This window comes from Felis catus, chromosome F1 (assembly GCF_018350175.1).
Source record: "Felis catus isolate Fca126 chromosome F1, F.catus_Fca126_mat1.0, whole genome shotgun sequence".
In the NCBI taxonomy this organism is placed as follows: domain Eukaryota; kingdom Metazoa; phylum Chordata; class Mammalia; order Carnivora; family Felidae; genus Felis; species Felis catus.
The window spans coordinates 59,817,538-59,841,973 of record NC_058384.1 but is presented as its reverse complement, the minus strand read 5'-3'; the positions used below and the strand labels follow the sequence as shown (position 1 = coordinate 59,841,973).

General features: G+C 41.1%; 1 protein-coding gene and 1 long non-coding RNA gene across 4 annotated transcripts in view; one reads left to right on the top strand and one right to left on the bottom strand.

The window, feature by feature from the left end:
- TMCO1 (transmembrane and coiled-coil domains 1) overlaps window positions 1-5,093 on the bottom strand; it is a 39,704-nt gene extending 34,611 nt beyond the window's left edge. Inside the window, exons 1-2 of the mRNA XM_023247216.2 lie at window positions 4,869-5,093; window positions 4,399-4,476 (exon numbers count right to left, since the gene is read on the bottom strand). Of these exons, the coding sequence (XP_023102984.1) occupies window positions 4,399-4,476; window positions 4,869-4,938 (148 nt within the window). The 5' untranslated portion in view covers window positions 4,939-5,093. The remainder of the gene's footprint in view (window positions 1-4,398; window positions 4,477-4,868) is intronic.
- Window positions 5,094-5,127: 34 nt separating this feature from the next.
- Window positions 5,128-24,436, top strand: part of LOC102900505 — a 28,671-nt gene continuing 9,362 nt past the window's right edge. Inside the window, exons 1-2 of one of the 3 annotated variants that reach the window (XR_002739056.2) lie at window positions 5,128-5,892; window positions 22,763-23,416. This is a non-coding gene — a long non-coding RNA (uncharacterized LOC102900505). Of the gene's footprint in view, window positions 5,893-22,762; window positions 23,417-24,436 lie in introns of those variants that run through there. The other 2 variants (XR_006592055.1, XR_442296.5) reach the window with 2 other exon arrangements.

Sequence of the window (24,436 nt, the reverse complement as noted above, 5' to 3'; positions counted from 1 at the left end):
TCAGAGAACTACGGTTACTTACAGTTCATTCTCATATTCACTCCAGAAGGTAGGGATTCATTCATTCTGCTACTGGTGCCAAATAACAGGCACTGTTCTGGGTAGATAAAAAGATAAACATGATCCCTGCCCTCTGAGGAGCAATCTAGTGAGGGCAGACAATCGAATAACAATTATAGTACAGAAAACTGCCACGACAGACCTATGCACAAGGTAGGGAGATCAGGAGGGTCAAAAAAGCTAAGACTGGGGTGCCCGGCTGGCTCAGGTAGCGGAGCATGCGACTCTTGGTCTCAGGGTCATGAGTTCGGGCCTCACGCTGGGCATAGAGATTACTTAAAAACAAACAAAGGAAGCTAAGACCAACTTCTTTAGATGCATTTCAATTAATATGATAATAAAAAAAGTAAAAGCAAAAGTAACCTTTTAAAGAGGAATATTTGTGAGGAGCCTGAGTGGCTCAGTCGGTTAAGTGTCCAACTTCGGCTCAGGTCACGATCTCACAGTTTGTGGGTTCGAGCCCCACACTGGGCTCTGTGCTGACAGTTTGGAGCCTGGAGCCTGCTTTGGAGTCTGTGTCTCCCTCTCTCTCTGCCCCTCCCCTGCTCGCACTCTGTCTCTCTCTCTCTCAAAAATAAATAAACATTAGGGGCGCCTGGGTGGCGCAGTCGGTTAAGCGTCCGACTTCAGCCAGGTCACGATCTCACGGTCCGTGAGTTTGAGCCCCGCGTCAGGCTCTAGGCTGATGGCTCAGAGCCTGGAGCCTGTTTCCAATTCTGCGTCTTCCTCTCTCTCTGCCCCTCCCCCGTTCGTGCTCTGTCTCTCTCTGTCCCAAAAATAAATAAAAACGTTGAAAAAAAAATTAAAAATAAATAAATAAATAAATAAACATTAAAAAAAATTTTAAATAAAGAGGAATAATGTAACATATTTAAATTTTATATTTACTATCTTTGATCTATCCACCTATCATAGTCCACCTATGAATGCACTAAGAATAGGTATGTCAAAAATTACCTTTACTTAGTTTATTTACATTCTTTGTTCTGTATATTATCTCAGCATACTTCCCTTACTAGCAAACAGTACAGTACATGTATTATTTCTAAAAGTTGTATTAAACGGGTGCCTGGGTGGCTCAGGTCGCTGTTTGTGGGTTTGAATCCCGCGTCGGGCTCTGTGCTGACAGCTCGGAGCCTGGAGCCTGCTTTGGATTCTGTGTCTCCCTCTCTCTCTGCCCCTCCCCTGCTTGTGCTCTGTCTCCCTCTCTCTCAAAAATAAATAAACATCAAAACAAAAAACAAAAAAAGAAGGGAAGTAACATAAGATTTGTGTCTTGAAAAAATTACTCTAGATGTACTATAGAGAATAAATTCGAGTGGCTGCAGGGAGACCAATGAGGAGGCTACTGCAGTAGATGAAATGAAACATGATACAAGTTTAGACCATGTGGAGGTGGCAGGACTGGAGGGATGTAGAGAGACTGAAAGTTTTCCAAGAGGAGAATAGTAACTTGAGGGTAGACTGCACATACAGAGGGAGAGAAGAAAGTATTCAAATCAGCAAATATTTATGAAACATTTACTACGTGCCAGTCACTGTTCTAGGTGCGTGGAATATATCAGAACAACAACAACAAAAACCCTGTCCTAGTGAAGCTTTTGTTTTAGCAAGTGGAGATAAACAATAAACAGTAACACAATACACAAATAAATCATATACTAGAAAGTGACAAGAACCATGGGGGAAAAAATAGAGCAGGATATGGAAAATGAGGAGTAGTAGTGGGAGAAGAGATGAGCAGTTTCAAAGACAGTGGTCAAATGAAGACTCATAGAAGTAAACTTTGAGTAAAGATTTGAAGGTAAGAGGCTTAGCTGAGCAGACATCATAGACATGAACATTCTAGGCAGATGGAAGAGCCAGTAGAAAGGTCCCAGCACAGGAGTATGGCTGATATACAGTGAACAGCAAGCAGGTCAGTGTGGTTGAAGCAGAGGGTGTTGAGAGGAAAAGTGTATCAGAGTAGAAATAGGGGAGGCTCTGTAGGCCACTGTAAGGACTTTGGCTCTTCTTGAGTGAAAATGGGACCCCATCACAGGGTTATGAGCAGAGACGGGACATGAGCCAAGAGTCTTTAAAAAGGATCATTCTGTGTTATCTTGGGGACAGACCACAGGTAAACAGAAACACCTGCTGGAGACTGTGGCAATAATTCATGCAAAGGATGAAGGTGTCTTGGACTGTGGTAGTTATCAATGGAGGTGATGAAAAGTGGTCAGATTCTGAATGTATCTGAAGGTGGTGCAAAAGTCTTAGATGTGGGGTGTGAGAGAAGAGTTAAAGATAATTGCACAAGGATTACGGCCTGAGCAAGTAGAAGGATAGACTTGCCATCATGATTGCTACCAAGGAAGGAGGCTTGGAAGTGAGAAACAAGTATTCAATTTGGATATGCTGGGTTTGAAATGTGTATTAGACATTACAGTGTAATCGACCAAACTGAGACATGAATCTTTAAAAATTTCTTCGAGTATAGCTGACACATAATGTTACATTTCAGGTATACAACATACTGATCCAACTCCTTTACATGTTATGCTAAGCTCACCACAAGGTGAGCTTTTACAGGGATATATGAATCCCGCGTTAAGAACAGAGAGCTCAGGATATAAATTGAGGTGCCATTGCCAAATATAGCACATGATTGAGTTCACCAAGGGAGTGAGTATAGAGATTAAAAATAGGGCGCCTGGGTGGCTCAGTCAGTTGAGCGTCCGGCTTCGGCTCAGGTCATGATCTCCTGGCTTGTGAGTTCAAGCCCCGCGTCGGGCTCTGTGCTGACAGCTCAGAGCCTGGAGCCTGCTTCGGATTCTGTGTCTCCCTCTCTCTGCTTCTCCCCTGCTCGTGCTCTGTCTCTCTCTCTCTCTCAGAAAATAAATAAACATTAAAAAAAAAGAGATAAAAACAAATTTGGAGTCACCAACAATAGGAGGTTAAGAAGAGTAACCAACAAGGAAACTGCAACAGAATGATCAGCAAGACAAGAGCAAAACCTGAAAGTCAAGTGAAGAAAGGTTCACAGTCAAGGTTTCAGGTTTGCACTATCGGAGGCATGGAGGTACCATTCACCACATAGGGCAATACTGGAAGAGGACCACATTAGTGAAGGTAAAGATAATGAGCTTGGTTTCTATGTGTGGAGGTACATTATCCACATTGAATAAGTGAAGGAGCAGCAAACTATAATTTTGAAAGTAGAAGTTTGGATTCTAATTCTTTGTTTGCTGAGACATTAGTATGTCATTTAACCTTTCCGAGTCTCAATCTCTTTTCTATACAGAGACGGTAATGTTTATATAACCATAAATGGCTACTATGCGGATCAGGTAAGATACTGCAAAGAAGAAAACCCTATAAACTCTTATGAAGACATAAAGGTATGTCATAGAATACAGAAAGTCATAGAAATGTTAAGATACAAAAGTTATATTTAATCTTTAAAAGGTAGGGGCGCCTGGGTGGCGCAGTCGGTTAAGCCTCCGACTTCAGCCAGGTCACGATCTCGCGGTCCGTGAGTTCGAGCCCTGCGTCAGGCTCTGGGCTGATGGCTCAGAGCCTGGAGCCTGTTTCCGATTCCGTGTCTCCCTCTCTCTCTGCCCCTCCCCCGTTCATGCTCTGTCTCTCTCTGTCCCCCCAAAAAAATAAACGTTGAAAAAAAAAATTTTAAAGGACACTGAAGAAAAGGACACTGAAAGCCACATCAAACCTGGAAGGAACCATTCACGTAATACCTCTCGCAGCTCCCTCAGCTGCGTCCTGGAGAATTCCTGCTCTATTTCAAAGACAGCAAACTCTACGTGTTCTTAACCTTCTTCTCAAACTCCATCAACCTCCTCACACATCAGAACCTTGGCTTATCCCTGAAGACACTGCTTACCTTGATACTAATCATAATGACCTACTGGTCTCCAAACACACTTTCTTGTTAAAATGCCCACATTTTTGCACACATGCTATTTTCTTCACCCCCAATCCTTCCCCCATCTCGTTCTCTATCCCATTTCTAACTACCCAAGGAGGACACCAAGGCCATCTGCATCACAAACGCTTCCAGGGCTGCTCAAAAGTGAACGGGATCTCTTTTTTAGAACCACCACAGCACATAACAAGTACTTCTCATGTCCCGTAGCACTGCCATTTGTATTACACGTTTTGCATAAAAATATCCAATACTGCACATATCTATATATAGCTCCAATTCAAATCGGATTCACCTCTGTATTCCTATACAGTTTTTGTATCGGTTGGTGCTCCTAAAATATTTACTGTGAACATGCATGCGCTCAATGAACTTGATATATGGGAGCTACAGCTAAAGGCTGTTGCCATACTCACATTTTTTACTCTGTTTTTCCACCTCCGCTTTCAGTCTCTTGTACTTGTCTGTCCTGTACACCAGGACCCAGGTGATGCCTGAAACATCAAAAGCAACATGCTAATAGAGAAATGTGTATAACGCTCACAACAAACTTATTAGTGGGGACTGCTGGGTAAGGAAGGATTTCAACTTTTGGCTTTATATTTACCAGCAGTTAACTTTTTTCGAATGTTAAGACAATGGAGTCTTCAACCAAAACAACGGAGACATGATATGAAGGTGTCTCCACAAATACGCAAGTGAAATCTACCCTAGCGACCCCTCCCGCTCCTGTTCCCGCGTTACCCCGATTCCCTGGATGAGCCCTCCCATCCCAACCCTAAGCAAGCAACGCTCGCGACCACTCCCTTGGTGGCCCGACGGTCCCGCGCCTTAGGATCCTTCCCCTCGGAAGCTGATCAAACGTCAGAGAAGCAGCCGCTCTCACCCTCGGCGAGAAGAGCCGTGCACACGGAGATAAAAACGATGAGCAGCGTGTCCGCGAACATGGTGCTCATCTTGCGCTTTCCTCTCTGCACTCCCACCCGCCAGGGGGGAAGCGCTCGAGAGCCAGCAAAAATGAAGCGAAAACGGCTTCCCTAGATTTCAGGACCACCGAGCAACGCTCTCTGACAGCCCGGAGCCACACTTCCGCTTCCGGGGCACGGCGCCGGAAGGGCTACTTCCGGAGGGTTGCGTGGCCGCGCGAACACAGCGGGAACCACGCCGCCCCGAGGGCTGGCGCTCAGGCCCAATCTCGCGAGAGCTGGGCCTTGAGCGGCCGCGCCGGAACTGCGGCGGCGAGACTTGGCCCCGCGGCCCTGGCTCGCCGGGCTGTTGGGACGTCCTCCTCCGTGCGGGAATCCGCTGTGCCCGCTCGTCCGCACCTCTGCCCCAGCCACGCCTCTACGGCCGGTCAGGTGGCTTATTGAACGCCTGCGTTAGGTGCCAGGCCACGGAGTTGGAGCTGGGGACGCGGAAATCAGTTAGTCGTGGCTGCTGGCTTCAAGGAACGCCCGTCCTAGCGAAGGAGAGAGACTTGTACAGACGGTGCGATTAGGGTTTTAAGAGAGGTGTGGCCCGAAGGCTGCTGTGACCCAGTTGAGGGGGTGGTCAGAGACAGCCGCGAAAGGAATCGGAGCAGTGCTTCGAGGGGTAGGAGTGCTTTGCGGGGAAGCAGAGGCCTTTCTAGGCAAAGACGCGGGCGGTGGAGAGTACGTGGTGTAGTGGAGCAGTGAGTGGCGAGTCCAGAGAAGGGGTCATAAACCCAGATGCCGACGGTGGTGGCGTATAAATCATCTTATGCAGGCTGGGCACAAGGAAACGATGGGAGGCGCTAAGCATGAACGAGGGAGCGATCATTTTCTCTGAAAGGAACGATGGATACTCAACATCCGGCCAGTTTCCCTGGGAGAAGGAGCGCCCGGTGTTGATTATCTTCGCGCTTTCCAGGAAAATACAGAAGTCTTGATGTATGTGAACGTTCAATCTCTAGATGCTGGTAACTCGCTTTAAATGCCGTAGCAGTGAAAGAAAATGCCTCAGAAGCTTGGTTTCAGCCTGTGCGGAGGTTTTCAGCTTTTTCAGACGGATTATGTCTGTGTGGAGTGTGTGTTTATGAAAATCTGGAAGCTGGCTCAACTGGCTCCCCTTGGCTTGTACTTTCTGCCACTGGTTCTTTTCACTTAAACTCCGATGTGCTGAGAGTTCTGTAATGCTACTTTTGGCCTTTTTTAGTTCTATGTGCGTTTCTCGTCTCTTAAGAGTTCGCAGCAGAGAACCTGTCTCCTTTGAACTATGAATTTCTATGTGGTAGTAGGTACAGAGGTAGGCCCTGTAGGGTCAGAGAGGGTGATTAAGATAGTATTGCTGACTTCCAGGTTCTTGGAAGTTATCCATTATAATAAGATATAATCGAGGTATTTGTAAAATACGCGAGCATAGATGAAGGCAAATTCGTTTCTTCTTGGAGGAGTTGAGAAGACTTCCCATTGGAGCTAGACCACCATAGGACTAAAAGTTTGGGTGGGTAGGTTTCTATTCAACTCTGTATCACTTGTGTAAATATTGAAGCACAAGAAATGCATGACTTTTTTTTTTTTTTAATGGTGGTGGTTTTTTTTTTTTGTTTGTTTCTTTGTTTTGTTTTTTTAGTGTTTATTTTTGAGAGAGAGGAGAGTGCAAGCTGGGGAGGGGCAGACAGGGAGGGAGACACAGAATCGGAAGCAAGCTCTAGGCTCAGTGCTGCCTGCCCAGAGCCGGAGACGCGGGGCTCGCGGGGCTCGAGCTCACAAACCGGGAGGTCATGACCTGAGCCAAAGTCAGACACTTAACCCATTGAGCCCCCCGGGCACCCCATGACTTCTTCTTTTTTTTTTTTAATGGAAGTACAGTTGACACACAACGTTCCATTAGCTTCAGGTGCACAAGGTAGTGGTTCCACAGCTGTTATGCTCTGCTCACCACAAATGTAACTACCATCTGTCAAGAACATGACCTTTGAAATCAGACCTGGTTTTCTGTTCTAGCTTTGCCACTTCATTGACAGCTGTCCTTGAACATCTTGTCCTTGAGCCTGAGTTCCCTTATCTGCAAAATGGTGATAATAATACAAGCTGCATAAAACTGTTCAGAGGATCAAATGAGAAAGTATATTATAAAGCATTTAAAGCTGTGCCTGACACAGTTCCTCAAATCCAACATGTAAGATGAAACATAAGCGGCTAAGAAAAAATAAACAATAGGGAAACCGTGACGTGCCGTCGATTGTAAGATGCATCCCATTCAGAGGTGTTAAAATGCGGGGTGGCTGAATGGCTCAGTCTGTTAAGTGTCTTGCTTTCAGCTCAGGTCATAGTCTCATTTTGTAGGTTCAAGCCCCGCATTGGGCTGTGCGCTGACGGTATGGAACCTGCTTGGGATTCACTCCCTGCCTCTCTCACTCTCTCTACACAAATATATATTTTTTTAAGTGAAAAAAGCCTCAATACAGTAACAATCAACAATACAGTAAGAGGAATGTCTATTACTCCTATGTAAAAATTTACTACAGAACCATGGGCTACTAGGATAACATTTCCTGGGGCAACAATATTCATGACCCTATTACCCTTGTTTAAGAACAGTGCTAGAGGCAAGTTAAAATAACACATTTCCTACATTCTACCAGATTCCTTTATCCTATATCCCAAGTTTTTTAATCTTTCAGTTGTACAGATTTTTAGATTTCAAAAGTTTTCCCCATGAGGACCACCATTTCAGAGTTTACTGTACTGCTTCAGTCCCCATGCCTATGACAAGGCTTTTGTCCTGGGACTTCCTTTTATTGTTCTCTTGGATAGGATTCACTATTACATGTACCCATATCTTCTCCCTTAGTTTATACTATCTTACGTTATGGTACATCCTCCAGTAACTTGTGGAAGGTAAATGGGAGCTAAACCTGCGATGTGATTATTAGAAGTGTTAGTAACAACACTGGTTCTAAACGAATGTTTAGGACCGGGCCAGGCATCATAAAAGACGAGAGAAATTAAACCCCTGCTTTATAACAGATATGAACGGATATGGGCCTTAGGTTTGAATGCTACCCCACTAGGTGTGAGCCCTATTACTATCAGTGATTTAGCTTCTCTGAGCCTCACTTGAGTTTAAATTCGTAGAGATAAAAATGCCTACCTTCCAGAACTACTTTGAGGTTTACGTAGGACTGAGACCACCACTCTGGAGTCAGACCGCCTGTCTTCAGATCTTGGCTTCGCCACTCCAGTAGACGTGCAGTTTTAAGCAAATCATTTCACTGCATTGTGCCATGGTTTCCTAGAATATGCAATAGCATAATGGTAGTGAGGCCTAAATCCAAAGGTGTTTTTTTGTTGTTGTTTTTTTAAAGATTTTGTGGGTAAAGTGTTTAGAAGAGTACCAGGCTCAGAGAAGGGGCACGTGAAGTGTTGATTGTTATTGTTACTGGTTCTATTAAATCACTTAGCACATAATCCTTGAACTAATTTTATTTTTCCTATCCATTTTCCCTGGATTCTTGGTCTCTTCAAAAGCTTCGGTTATGGGGCACCTGCGTGGCTCAGTCGGTTAAGTGTCCAACTTTGGCTCAGGTCATGATCTCCTGGTTCGTGAGTTTGAGCACCTAATCAGGCTCACTACCGTCAGCGCACAGCCCACTTTGGATCCTCTGTCTTCCTCTCTCTGTCTTTCTCTCTCAAAAATAAACATTTTAAAACAAACAAACAAACAAAAAAACTTTGGTTACCATCTGTCTTCTGATGATCCATAAAGCAGTATCTACAGCCTGAGTCTCTGTCCTGATTTTCAGACCTGATATCCGACTGCCAAGTGGGCATTTCCATTTGGAGATCCCAAACTGAACATACCAAGTTCTTCTACACTAACTCCGATATTCCCTTCTTCCTTTCTTCTCTTACAGAGTAGCACCACTTGGTTTTCAAGCCAGAAAACAGGAACTACCCTCAGTTATTCCTTCTTCTTTATCCTATACATCTAATCACCAAATGTGATAAATTCTCCCCACTTCATTTCTCTCTCTCTCTCTCTCTCTCTCTCTCTCTCTCTTCTACATCTTTCAATTCCTTCTACTGCACTTTAGCTCAGGTTACCATTGTCTTCCTTTGCATTACAGACTTCTAAATGGTCTCTAGTTACACACCCACCTATGTCCCCCCCTAAGCCATTCTTTTACGTAGCCAATAGTGATCCTTCTCCGCTACAAAGATGATTGGATATAGAGAATTTAGAAGAGGAAGGAGCTGAGGGCAGCTCCCAATTTTTCCCCCCTTGGGTACCTGAATATATTCACATTGGAAAAAACAGGAGAAAAATGGATTTTTAGGGGAAGGTTGTTGTTTTTTTTCTCTACTAGGCTAGGAGGACTAGATAAAGACCTTCAGAAACGTTAAGCACTGAAAAGATTATGAGGCCCCTTCCCAAAATACAATTTAAAATAAAACTAATGCTAAAGTGAAATGTGAGTTTACTGTCTTTTGGAATACTTATTTTTTCAAATGAGGAATACTTATTTTTTCAAATGATTTTCACTGTGAGTGTGTGTCCCAAGTGTGTGCTTAATTTGCCTTCTGGGCAACCCAGCACTCTGGATTGAAGGCAGAAACTGTCTTCTTGTTACATCTCCCACTTTTGGAACATGGCCCGGCACAGAGAAGCTTCTCAATATATAATGAATGAGTGAGTGAATGATACTTTTCGGGAGAGAGGACTATAGGTTGGATAAATATCTTGGAAGAATGGGGAATTTTAGCTTGACTTTGAAGAAAAAGTGAAATCAGGACGTGGGAGAATCAGTGATTGAAAGCATTGAATTGGGAGTGGGAAAGAGGACAGCACAGCCTGTGTGTAGTAGAAACAACCAATATGTGTAAAGAGAATATATATTCAATAGAAATGGAATTGACTAGGTAAAGTAACTGGATTATATCTATAAGAGGTACAAAGTTGAAATTCAGCAGATCCATGAATCTGATACTGTGCAAAGAACTTGGTATGCACATTTTTTCCCCTGAATCAAAGAGCCCTAGTTTTTTTAAAATGCAATTCTTAAGTGAGTTTATAAACCAATAAATGTTAAGATTTATGTTGTATATTTGAGAGACTGATAAGAAGTCTTAAGCTTGATGCTGTAGCCATTTAATGCTCAAAAATTTTTTACTGCAGGGGCACCTGAGTGGCTCAGTTGGTTAAGCAACTGACTCTTGATCTTGGCTCTGGTCATGATCTGGTCTGGTTCGTGAGTTCAAGTTCGTGAGTTCAAGGCGTGCATCAGGCTCTGTGCTGACAATGCAGAGCCTGCTTGGGATTCTCTCTCCCTCTCTCTCTGCCCCTCCCCTGCTTGTTCTCTCTCTCACACACACACACAATAAATAAATAAACTTAACAAAAATATCTAAAAGAAAGGAGCAGAAGGGAGGGAATGAGAACCTCAGATCTGGAGATAAAGTCTGAAAAGTTGGGCCATCAAATTGGAAAGGGAAAATTAAAATTAGTCTTTGTTTACAAATGACAAGATCTCATGTAGAAAACCCCAAAGTTTCCACAGAAAAAAACCAACTGTTAGAACTAGTAGACAAATTTCGGCAGAGTGGCAGAATACAAAATCCACACACAAAAATCAGTTATTTTCCATAATAATAATCCAAAAAGGAAATTGCAATAACATCAAAAATAAAATACCTAGGAATAAATTTAACCAGGGAGGCAAAAGATTTGTACATTGAAAATTACAAAATACTGGTGAAAGAAATGATAAGACACAAAGACATTTTGTGTTCATGGGTTGAAAAACTCTCAATTGTTAAGATGTCAATACTACCCTAAACAGTCCACATATTCAATGCAATCCCTGTCAAAATTTCAGCATTTTTTGCAGAAATAGAAAAATCCATCCTGAAATTCCTATGGAAACTCGAAGGATGCTGAGTAGCCAAAGCAATCTTGAAAAAGAATAAAGTTGGAAGTCTCCTACTTCCTGACTTCAAAACTTACTCTCAGGCCTCAGCAATCAAAAAAGTGTGATACTGGCATAAAAATAGACCTATAGGGGCGCCTGGGTGGCTCAGTCAGTTAAGCATCCGACTTCATCTCAGGTCACGATCTCACGGTTCGTGGGTTCGAGCCCCACATCGGGCTCTGTGCTGAGAGCTCAGAGCCTGGAGCCTGCTTCGCATTCTGTGTCTCCCTTTCTCTGCTCCTCCCCTGATCACACTCTCTCTGTCTCAAAAATAAATAAATGTTAAAAAAAAAAATGAAATAGAATAGAGTGCCCCCAAATAAACCCTTGCTTATATGGTTAAATGTTTTTCAACATGGGTACCAAGACCATTCAATGGCTAAAGGACGGTCTTTGCAATAAATGGTGTTTAGGAAACTGGATATCCACATGCAAAAGAATGAAGTTACATGCTTATCTTACACCATATACAAAAAACTCAATGGGTCAGAGACTTGAACATAAGAGCTAAAACTATAAAACTCTTAGAAGAAATCATAGGGGAAAAAATGATGCTGGATTTGACAATGATTTCTTGGATATGACACCAAAAGCATGGGCAACAGCAGAAAAAAGTAAGAAATCGGACTTCAAAATCTAAAACTTGTGCACGAAAGGATACAATAAACTGAAAAGGGCAATTTATGAGATTGAGAAAATGTTTGCAAATCATATATTGATAAAAGAGATTAAAATCCAGAATAGATGAAGAACTCCTACAACTCAACAACAACAAAACAACTCAAAAATGAGCAAAGGACTTAAACAGACGTTTCTCCAAGGAAAATATACACATGGCCAATAAGCACATAAAGGGATGCTCAACATCACTAATCATTAGGAAAATGCAAATCAAATCTATAAGATACTACTTCACATCCGGTAGAATGGCAATTCTTTAAAAAAAACTGGAGCGCCTGGGTGGCTCAGTTGGTTAAGCATCTGACTTGATTTCCACTCAGGTCATGATCTCACAGTTTGTGGGTTCAAGCCCTGCATTGGGCTCTGTGCTGACAGGATTCTGTCTCCTCTCTCTGCCCCTTCCCTGCTCACTCTCTCTCTCAAAATAAATAAACATTAAAAAAAGTAAAGAACCTGTTGGTGAAGATGTGGAGAAACGGAGAAATTAGAACACGCATTGCTGGGAGGAATGTAAAATGGTACAACCACAGTGGGAGAAAGTATGGTGTTTACTTAAAACATTAAACATAGACAGGGGCACCTGGGTGGCTCAGTCAGTTAAGCGTCCGACTTCAGCCAGGTCACGATCTCACGGTTCGTGAGTTCGAGCCCCGTGTCGGGCTCTGGGCTGATGGCTCAGAGCCTGGAGCCTGTTTCCGATTCTGTGTCTCCCTCTCTCTCTGCCCCTCCCCCGTTCATGCTCTGTCTCTGTCTCAAAAATAAATAAACGTTAAAAAATTAAAAAAACAAAACAAAACATGCCAGTCACAAAAGGACAAATACTGCATGATTCCACTTATGAGGTATCTAGAGTAGTCAAATCCGTAAAGACAGTGGAATGGTGGTTGCTATGGGGAGAGGGAAGAATGGAGGGTTATTGTTTCAACAGGTATGGAGTTTCCATTTGGGAAGATGAGAAAGTTCTGGAGACGGATGGTCGTGTGTGATTGTTGCACAACAATGTGAATGGACTTCTTATCACTGAACTGTACCTCTATACCTGGCTAAAATGGTAAACTTAGTGTTATGTATATGTTACCATAATTTTTTTTAATTGTTTTTTTTTTAACATTTATTTATTTTTGAGACAGAGACAGAGCATGAACGGGGGAGGGTCAGAGAGAGAGGGAGACACAGAATCGGAAACAGGCTCCAGGCTCTGAGCAGTCAGCACAGAGCCGGACGCGGGGCTCGAACTCACATACCGCGAGATCGTGACCTGAGCTGAAGTCAGACGCTTAACCGAATGAGCCACCCAGGCGCCCCAATGTTACCATAATTTTTAAGTAATTTTTAAGTTGGACCATATCTAGATGATGTGGATCAGCAAAATCTCTTAATCATTCCTTGTGAGAGTATACATTGGTACGGCCCCCTTGGAAAGTTTGTCCTTACTCTGTAAAGGTAAATATGTGCATATCCTTTGACCAACCATTTTGCTTTTATGCGTATATCCAAAAGAAACTTTTCAAAAGGTACCAGGACAAATGTACAAGAGTGTTCATGTGAAGGGAGCCTGGATGGCTCAGTCGGTTGAGTGTCTGGCTCTCGATTTTGGCTCAGGGCATGATTCTGGGATCATGGGCTCAAGCTTCATGTTGGGCTCTCACTGAGCATGGAGCCTGCTTAAGATTCTCTCTCTCAGGGCGCCTGGGTGGCTTAGTTCATTAAGCATCTGACTTCGACTCAGGTCATGATCTCACAGTTCATGAGTTTGAGCCCCGCATTGGGCTGGCTGCTGTCAACACAGAACCCACTTCTGATCCTCGATCCCCCTCTCTCAGCCTGCCCCTCCCCTACTCGAGCTCTCTTTCTATCAAAAATAAATAAATATTTTTTTTAAAAAAATCTTTTTTAAAAAAGATTCTGTCTCTCTCTAGCCTGCTTAAGATTCTCTCCCTCTGCCCCTCTTTCCAACTTGCTTTAAAATAAAAAAATAAAAAAAAAAAAAAGTTCATGTGAGCACCCTCTTTAATACCAAGATCTGAAAATAACTCAAATGCCTATCTACATGTCGAGGAATAGATAAATCAATTAGGGCATATTTATACAACATTCCAAATGAATGTACTAGAGTTATATATGCCAAAACATGGATTAATCCTAGCAATATAATATTGAGTGGAAAGAGTAAGTCCTTAAGAATTACAGCATGTGGTAGACTTTTTATAAAGTTACCGATAATAATAGTGATGCAATGGAGGATCAAAGAGGTGTATATGTAAATGTAAATTCATGTCTTGGTTTTCATGTTGGTGGTGACTTCATGGATATTTGCTATTTTAAATGAAAGACTAAATGAATGAATGCTTGAGGCCCTTGAACACACCAATGATGGTCATGAACCAAGAATAATGATGAATTGAATTCTCTGCATCTGAGCTCAAAAAATTTTTTTTATTTTTGGGTGCCTGGGTGGCTGACTCAGTTAAGCTTCTGACTCTTGATTTTAGCTCAAGTCATGATCTCACAATTCGTGAGTTTGAGCCCTGTGTCAGGCTCCGTGCTGTTAGCTTGGGATTTTCTCTCTGCTCCTCCTTCCCTTGCCCACTCTCTCTCAAAAGAAAATACATAATTTTTTTTTTGAGTTTATTTATTTTATTTTGAGAGAGAGCAAGAGAGAATCCCAAGCAGGATCCACATGGTCGGTGAGGAGCTCAGTGTGGGGCTCGAACTCATGAACCGTGAGTTCCTGAGCCGATATCAGGAGTCGGACGCCTGACCAATTGAGCCACCCAGTGCCCCCCAAAAAATTCTTTTCGCATTCAACTCTATATCAGTATAAGTAGAAGAAGACAGTGGGGAAGGTGGGGAGTAATCTTTTAAATTACTTACCATCAAATATGATACTCTAGAAAGATATGTCACATTTCCCTTGTGGCCTCAGGTACCCTCTGATAGATTACTACTCCTGCCTGGGCATTTAAGCATCTTAATTTAGAAGATCAGTAATAGTGGAAAGTCACCAAAATATCTTGAGCTTGGATGGGAATTCTGCAAAGTAAGTGTTTCTGTGAAGGAAAAAAAAAATTAGTCTGGCGGTTTTACATAGGATAGATATATTTTTGAGAGATCACAGAGGAACCAAGTATCAGGCCATCATCATGATGCAGTTTTCAAGTAAGGGAGCCCTGAACCAAGTAGTAGCAGCAGAAATTGAGAAGGAGATAAACCAAGAACCTTTTGTAGGATGGAATAGTAATTCTTAGAACACATAAGATGAAGTAAATGAGAATACTTAAATAATTCTAAGGTTTCTACCAGAGGTATATCTAAGCTTTGTGACCCAAAGCTTACACAATTCTGGGGACTCCCTTTGAGAAAAACAATATGGCAAAATCAAGATAGGATCAAAATTAGATACAAAAGTAAATATTTATTTGAAAGAGCCGAGTGTAAGTGAAGATCACAGAACTTTTTTAAGCTTTCCGTTGTACTAATTCTTAGATGTCAGAGTTTTCCCCATGAGGACCAACATTGCAAAGTTCACCGGACTACTCCAATCTCTATGCCTCTCAGAGGCTTTTTTTCTTAATGTAGGTGTTATCACTATGAACTTACCTCCTAGCACTGCTTTTGCTGCATCCCATAAGGTTTGGTATATTGTGTTCCCATTTTCATGTGTCTCAAGGTATTTTTAAATTTCTTTTTTTTTTCTTTGACCTTTGGTTGTTCGGTAGCATGTTGTTTAATCCCCACATATTTGTGAATTTTGCAGGTTTCTTCTTGTGATTGATTCCTAGTTTCATACCCTGTGATCAAAGAAGATGCTAGACATATTAGTCTTCTTAAGTGTATTAATACTTGTTTTGTGGCCTAACATGATCTCTCCCAGAGAATATTCCATGTGCACTTAAGAAGAATGTGCGTTCTGCTCCTGTTGGATTATTGTTTTCTGTAAATGGCTAAGTCTATCTGTTATAACATGTAGTTTAAGTGCAATGTTTCCTTATGGATTTTCTGTTCCTATTATCTACGCATTGTTGAAAGTAGGTTATTGAAGTCTCCTACCATTACTATATTGCTATTTCTCCCTTGAGGTCTGTTAATATTTGCTGTATATATTTAGATGCTTCTATACTGGGTGCATAAATATTTACAAATGTTGTACTCTCTTTTAGGTACAATATATGAATGACCTTTTTTCATTTCTTATTACAATCTTTGCCTTAATATCCATTTTGTGTGACTTAAGTATAGTTATTCCTACTTTCTTTTGATTTCCACTTGCATGGAATATCTTTTCCCACTCTTTCCGTCTGCGTGTGTTCTTAAAGCTCATGAGTCTCTTATAGATAGTTGGGTCTTTTTTTCTTTCTTTCTTTTTTTAAATCCATTTGGACACTTTATGTCTTTTCCTTGGAGAATGTAGGCCATTTACATTTAAAGTAATTATTGATAACTATGAACTTACTATTGCCATTTTCTTCATTGCTTTCTGGCTATTTCTTAATTCCTTTATTCTTTCCTTCTTCTCTTGTTCTCTGTGAGATTTGATGATATTCTGTAGTGGTATGCTTAGACTTCTTTGCCATTACCTTTTGTGTATCTGCTATAGATTTTTGATTACCACGAGGCTTACATAAAACAGAAAGATGCTTTGCTTTTAGATCCTTTCCCCTTCAAATAATTGTCTTGTGAAATGTCTGTTTATACCACTACCCCTGTTGGTTTTTTCTTTTCCAATGATTAACTAGTCTACTTTCACAACATCCTTATTTTTGTCAGTGGCTTTCCTTATAATTGGAGCAGTTCTCCACTATCATTTTTCATGACTTTATGAAAGTCCTACCTCTTTTACAAGAGATTTACCATTTCACTTTGCAAATGCTTTGGACTGAGTTTGCAAAGAGATGAATGGAGTAGAAGGGTATGTTAAATCAGGAGGGATGTTTAATGATTCATTTTTTAGATAATTGGTTTATTGGTAAATATATAATAGGGAAACTGTTGTTTCTTCGTGCAATCTCTTAACTGTGGGGAACTAGCTAATGAAACCCTGACTAATAAGGATACCCCGCAGGCATTTAATAGGGTTCCAGTGAGCCTCATTGAGATAATGGCTATGAGGTGCTTAGCATTTGTTCCTGGCACAAGTAGAGTTGATTACTTAATCCTTTGTGTTGCCACGGTATACCATAATATCACATCTCATCGTATTATGGTTGCTTAATTGTTTGTGTGCATGTATTTCTCTTTATTTTTAAGTTCATTTATTTATTTTGAGAGGGCAGAGACAGCGCGAGTTGGGGAGGGGCAGGGAGAAAGGAGACAGAGACTTCCAAGCAAGCTTCACACCGCCAGTGCAGAGCTGGACACGGGGCTTGAACTAAGGAAACCTCGAGATCATGACCTGAGCCGAAACCAAGAGTCAGATGCTTAACAGACTGAGCCACTCAGGCACCCCTATGTGAGTGTGTTTTTGTAACAGTCTGTGACTCCTAGAAGGTAGAAATGGTTTCTAATTCATCTTTATGCTCCTGATACGTGCCTCAAAAATGGTGAACATTCAATACATGTTGAATGAGTAAGTAAAGGAATGAATGAATGGGTATCTTCCTCATCTTTTTCTTGTTATAACATATCTCAGGTTATCTATTTAGCCTTTAATTAAAAGAAAACTTTTTAACAAGGCAAATACCTTTGTACTGATAAGGAATGTTCTCTAAGATAGAGTGATAAAAACAAAATGCAGAAGGGTTTATAGCATATGCTACTTTTTTTTTTAATTGGAGGTAGAATCTACACATACATGCACAGACACACTCATGGATGTATTTGTGTACATATATGTGTGTGTATTTGTCTTTTTCATAGACTGTCTTAAGGATACATGAGGGGCGCCTGGATGGCTCAGTCGGTTGAGCGGCCGACTTCGGCTCAGGTCATGATCTCGCGGGCCATGAGTTCGAGCCCCGCGTCGGGCTCTGTGCTGACAGCTCAGAGCCTGGAGCCTGTTTCGGATTCTGTGTCTCCCTCTCTCTCTGACCCTCCCCCGTTCATGCTCTGTCTCTCTGTCTCAAAAGTAAATAAACGTTAAAAAAAAATTCTCTGTTCTCCCTTTAAAAAAAAAAAAAAAGGATACACGAGAAACCAGTAAGAGTGACTACTTTTGGGTAGTAACACTGGGAATACACATGGTAAAGATGTACTTTTTTATTGTATACTCTTTCAAATTGCTTAATTTTTTTAAATGTTTATTTATTAAGAGCACACAAGTGGGGAAAGGGCAGAGAAAGAGACACAGGATCTGAAGTAGGCTCTGTGCCAACAGTAGAAAGCCCTATGTGAGGCTCGAACTCACCAACCATGAGATCATGACCTGAGCCAACGTCGGTTGGTTAACCGACTGAGCCTCCCAGGTGCCCCTCAAATTGCTTAATTTTGTTTACCTTGTGTTTATATTACCTATTTTATATAAATATAGATATATAGATATAAATTTTATTTTACAAAGTTGTTACCATTTTTGAAACCTAAAATAATGGGTAAACGGAAGGACTGGAATGATGTTAGAATATTACTAATTCAGGTTAGAAAAGTCCTTAAATATGCAAATATACAATCATGTAAGAGTTTAAAAATATTTTCTTTGTCTTCATCTACCTGTAGGCTTATATAGTGCACATTTCAAGTTGGCCTAAAGGTCACAGGTACATAAAAATTGGAGGGGATTTAACAGTTATTGTTTTTCTAATTGATTTCCACAGTCTTTATCATATAATTTGTTTTTTGTTTTTTTTTTCTGAGAGAACTTTTCACCTCTGGCCATACTAAATTTTGTTTCTGTGACTTTTCATTCATCATGTTTTGTTTTGTTTTGAGATTTTATTTTATTTTATTTTATTTTATTTTACTTTTGTGTTTACTTATTTATTTTGAGAGAGAGAGACAGCATGAGCAGGGAAGGGGCAGAGAGAGAGGGAGAGAGAGAAAGAATCCCAAGCCCATTCCATGCCGCCAGCACAGAGCCTGATGTGGGGCTCGAACTCACAAACTGTGAGATCAGGACCTGAGCTGAAATCGAGAGTTGGATGCTTAACCAACTGAGCCACCCAGGGCCACTAAAGATTTTATTTTTAAATAGTGTCTACATCCAGCATGGGGCTCGAATTCAAAATCCCAATATCAAGAGTCACACGCTCTACCAACTAAACCAGCCAGGCACACCTCCATTCATCATGAGGTATACGGTTACTCTTGCACATACGACCTAAAAGTATGCCAAAATATCCCAAATTAAATGATCTATATGCCATCTCTTTGTAAAGCGTAACAGACTCTGTCAGTGCTCTGTCCACCCTCGGTCTAACCTGTTGTATTCACTCCAGCAACTTCCAGCTGCCTGGGGTTTCTGGCATCAGGAACTTCTGCTATTGGAGCCTAAATGGGTTTAAACTTTAAAAGCAATTTATCATAAGGGTGCCTGGGTGGCTCAGTCAGTTAAGTATCCAACTTCAGCTCAAGTCATGATCTCCTGGTTTGTTAGTTCAAGACCCACATACCACAGAGCCTGCTTCAGATCCTCTGTCTCCCTCTCTCTCTGCCTCTCCCCTTCTCCCTCTCTCTCTCTCTTTCAAACATTAATAACCATTAAAAAATACTTTAAAAGTAATTTATCATAATGTATCAAAGGGCTTGAAGATGTGCATATCCTTTGATCCAACAATAGGAAATAATCAGAGGATGGGCGATTAAGCATTTTTAAGGATGTTTTCATAGCCTTAAATTTTAAAATTTTATTTTATTTTTGAGAGCGAGGCAAGAAGAGAGACAGAGAATCTTACAAGGGGCAGAGAGAGAGAAGCAGGGCTTGAACTTACCTGGTACAGGACTGGAACTCAAGAACCATGAGATCATGACCTGAGCCAAAGTCAGATGCTTAACCCACTGAGCCACGCAGGGACCCAATTTAAAAATTGAAAAAAAGCAGAATATCTAAATGCTAAAAAAGAGGAGTAATTAAATACATTATAACGAATGCAATGGAATACTATTCGGTGTTTAAAATTATATAAATGCATATTGATTTCACTGCAAGTTCACAGTATATTATGTGACTATATTGGCTCTTTGGTAAATATGTGTTAGAGCAAACGTTGCTTTTTAGTGCAATCTCTTAACTATGGAGATTTGGCTAATAAAATCTTGACTAGAAAGGACCTTTATTTATTTATTTATTTATTTATTTATTTATTTATTTATGTATGTATTTATTTATTTATTTATAAATGTTTATTCTGAGGGAGAGGGAGCAAAAACAGAGTAGGGACAGAGAAAGAGAGAGAGAGGGAAAGAGAGAATCCCAAGCAGGCTCCACGCTGTCAGCACAGCGCCTGATGCAGGGCTCGATTTTATGAACTGTGAGATCATGGCCTGTGCTGAAATCAAGAGTCAGATTCTTTAAAAAAAATTTTTTTTTTCAACGTTTATTTATTTTTGGAACAGAGAGAGACAGAGCATGAACGGGGGAGGGGCAGAGAGAGAGGGAGACACAGAATCGGAAACAGGCTCCAGGCTCTGAGCCATCAGCCCAGAGCCCGACGTGGGGCTCGAACTCACGGACCGCGAGATCGTGACCTGGCTGAAGTCGGACGCTTAACCGACTGCGCCACCCAGGCGCCCCAAGAGTCAGATTCTTAACCAACTGAGCCATCCAGGTGCCCCAAAAAGGTACTTAAAAAAAAAAAGAGTAATATATATGTATTATGCATAGGAAAACATTTGGAACATTGACAATAAGTTGTGATTTGTCATCAGTATTCTAGGTCTTGCAAGGGTGGTAGATGTTTATTGGCTTATTAAATAAATAATAAATAAAGAGGGTCAGTGATGAGAATGTGTTATAAAATAAGGGTGATGATCACTTCAAATCTGTGCAGTTGAAGTATGTTAAATAAAAGAATGGAAAGGGGGGAATATCAAGATGTTATACGCTCAATTGTTAATAGTAGTTATCTCTGACTAAAACTTTAAGGGTAATTATTTTCTTTTTACACACTTAAGAGTTTCTAATTTGTCTATAATTCTATATTACTTATGTAACGGAGATACTAAAAAGTCAAAGCCATTACATTTAAGATTTAAAAGTATTCGACAGTAACAGCAACAGTGAAGCCTTGCCCTCTTAAATAGACAAAAGACCATTGTCTGTACTGGCCAATTATGTTCCTTTGTAGCAAATACATTACATTGGTTTGTGGGACATTCCATGTAGAATACAGCTGAAACATTTCTGTGACCAACAGATAAATTATATTGGATTTGATGCATTTTACCTATGTCAGGCCACTTTTGCACTTGGAGAAAAATGCTTTGCTGTTTACTACCTACCATATAAAAGGAAGGAAGCGGTTTCCAGCTACGAGGAAATAGAAAGCCATTTGGAAACTCTTCTCCTGGGTTAGAAGGTATTCTTGATATAGGGATACTGGAATATAGCTACTTTTTTAGGGAAAAGAAAATTTATAAATGTTACTACTTAAATTACGTTATCTTAAGTAGAACTACAAGTGTAACTTATTTAAATTTTCAGTTTCAAATAGTGGAGCCAAAGGGTTTTTTTTTTTTTTTTTTAAGTTTGTTTATTTTGAGAGAGAGAGAGTGCCCTCAGGCACATAGTGGGGGAGAGAGAGACTCCCAAGCAGACTCTGTGCCGTCAGCGAGGAGCCCACAGCAGGGCTCTATTTCATGAACCATAAGATCATGACCTGAGCCGAAATCGGGAGTCAGATGCTTAACTGACGGAGCCACCCAGGTGCCCTGCCAAAGGTTATTTTAAAAACTTGAAGTTGCTGGGGCGCCTGGGTGGCTCCGTCGGTTAAGCGTCTGACTTTGGCTCAGGTCATGATCTCACAATTCCGGAGTTCAAGCCCCACATTGGGCTCTGTGCTGACAGCTCGGAGCCTAGATCCTGCTTTGGATTCTGTGTCTTCCCTTCTCTCTGCCCTTCCTCTGCTCATGCTCTGTCTCTCTCTGTTTCTCAATAGTAAATAAATGTTAAAAAATTAAAAATAAATAAATAAAAATTTGAAGTTGCTCTGGAACTTGGTTAGATGTCTCTGCTATATATTCCTTAATGCTTTCCCTAGCTTCACATTTTTTGTCATGGCCTATTCGAGGACCTGTTTTTCTTTTCTTTCTTGATTGTGAGTGCAGTAAGAGTAGGAATGACGTCTGTCTTACTGGCAAATAATAGGAACTATAGATATATAGATAGATCGATAGATCGATAGATCGATAGATCGATAGATAGATAGATAGATAGATAGATAGATATAGATTTTTTTTTAATTTAAGAGTGAGAGAGACAGAATCTCAAGTGGACTCCATGCCCGGTGGCAGAGCCCCATATGGGACTCGATCCCATGACACTGGGATTATGACCAGAGCTGAAGTCAAGAGTCAGACGCCTAACCAGCCAAGCCACCCAGGTGCCCCGGAACTCAATATTTAATAAAAGAACGTATAAATGAATGAATGGATTCCGTTCCAATTTAGAGCTAGGACACAAAGAGCAGAAGCTTTAAAATGCACAGTGGGGGTGGTTCCTTACACATTGAAGGTTTGAAGTGCATGTTACATTTGAAGTGCATTTACATTTAAGGTGAAACATTCATGTTTATGGTTGACACTAACCAATTCCAGTAAGTGAAATGCCAAGTAGGAATATACTACTAAAAGTCCTCGCGAGGAATAAGAGTGGAGAGAAAGTGCCACACAGGCTACAATGTCTCAGTTATATGAATGCAAATCTGCAAGAGAACTCAGAACATCTTGAAGTCAATCCCTTCATTTAATAGATGAATAAATTGAAGTTCATACAATTTAAATGAATTATAGAGTCACCGAGTTCCTTATTGATAATTCCAGACCATGAGCTAGGTCTCCTGACTTACTGGTCTAGTTTTCTCTCCATCAAACTTAAAAGAAGGATTGACTATCACCTAAGTCTAGGAAAGGAAGAACAGAGAGACAATCATCTTGTTCTTCAAACATTCTGGTTCAGATTCCTTCTTCAGCCCCAAAGAGCAGAAATCGGGGGTCATTAAGAATGGCATTGTAAATGAAACAAAGTGAGATTTCACATCTGGAATACTATACGTAGTTCTGTGTCCATTCCACAGGAAACATACAGCAAAGCCAGAGAAAGGTCCGCGGGAGGAGGTGAAAGTGATCTCACAGAAGGATTGAGAACAAGATGAAAACGTTATGATGCTTCACACTGAGCTGTTAAAAGGAAATATAATTATCAGCACTGCACCTGAAACTTTTAATTGGGAACGCAGAGGAAAAGGAGATCCTTCCACAAAATAGCCATGGATGCTGTTGCCAGATGTCCTGTCCTGCATTAAATGATCCATGAGTCTGATCTGGTATGCTCATTCATACGGTTTTATTTACAAAACCCCTTTTCTTGTCATTTCAAACCCCACTTAATCCCTAAAAACCCCAACGGAGAGGGGAAAATGAATGCCTCATTATAGTCTTCTCTGATGACAGGCAGTGGTGCTTCGGGTCACAGGGTGACAGTTATCTGGATTGCAAGTCCTGGGTGGTTATGGATGAGAGATACCACCCTTTCAGCTAATACCTATCAACTACCGATGTCTTTTACTCATTTTCTCTTTGGGGCCTGTGAATTGTTTCCTATGGAAGTACGTCTTGATTTATAGTAGCCATAGTGGAAGCTGCTTTTTATGATATTGTCAAATGTTATATTCAAAAGATAAGTATTTGGAGTACCCTAAAATAAACATATAAATGTTCCCTTTGTTTCATATCTTGTTGTGTCCTATTTCTTGGGAAGTTATCAGATTTCAATCTTCTGCCTTCTTTTCTTGAGAGTTTACTTCTTTAATCTTCCCTTTTGTGTTTAACTTTCAATATGCTCCTCTCTGCCAGGGACGCCTGGGTGGTGCAGTCGGTCGGTTAGGCGTCCAACTTTGGCTCCGATCATGATCTCGCGATTTGTGAGTTTGAGCCCTATGTCGGGCTCTCTGCTGTCGGTGCAGAGCCTGCTTCAGATCCTCTGTCCCTGTCTCTCTGCCCCTTCCTTGCTCTCTCTCTCTCTCTAAAATAAGTAAACATGAAAGAAAAATGTTCTCCTTTCCCACGTATTTTTCAAAGCTCTCATATTTATTTGAATGCTTAAGTGTTTTTGCAATATTAATAGGTATGTTTTTCAGTAGCTCACAAAAACTGACCAGCTTTTCTGCTAGTGAGCAGTTATTGTAGAAAACTTTGCAGATATGAATATTCAAAACTGAAATAATAACAAAATAAAATAAAATAATAACAAAATAAAAATAACAAAACTGAAATAATAATCATAATTATGATTAACTCTTGGGGAGAGGATTAGAGAGGATGTTCACATTCTGCATAAAAAATTCCTGAGGGGCACCTGAGTGGCTCAGTCGGTTCAGCGTCCAACTTCAGCTCAGGTCATGATCTCACGGTTCTTGGATTCGAGCCCTGCGTCAGGCTCTGTGCTGACAGCTCAGAGCCAGGAGCCTGCTTCACATGCTGTGTCTCCCTCTCTCTGCCCTTCTCCCTCTCGTGCTCTCTCTCTGTCTCTCAAAAATAAAATAGGGGTGGTTGGGTAGCTCAGTTGGTTGAGTGTCTGACTTCAGCTCAGGTCATGATCTTGTGGTCCGTGGGTTCATACCCCGCGTCGGGCTCTGTGCTGACAGCTCAGAGCCGGGAGCCTGCTTTGGATTCTGTGTCTCCCTCTCGGTCTGCCCCTCCCCCCGCTCACTCTCTGTCTCTCAAAAATGAATAAAAACACATTAAAGAAT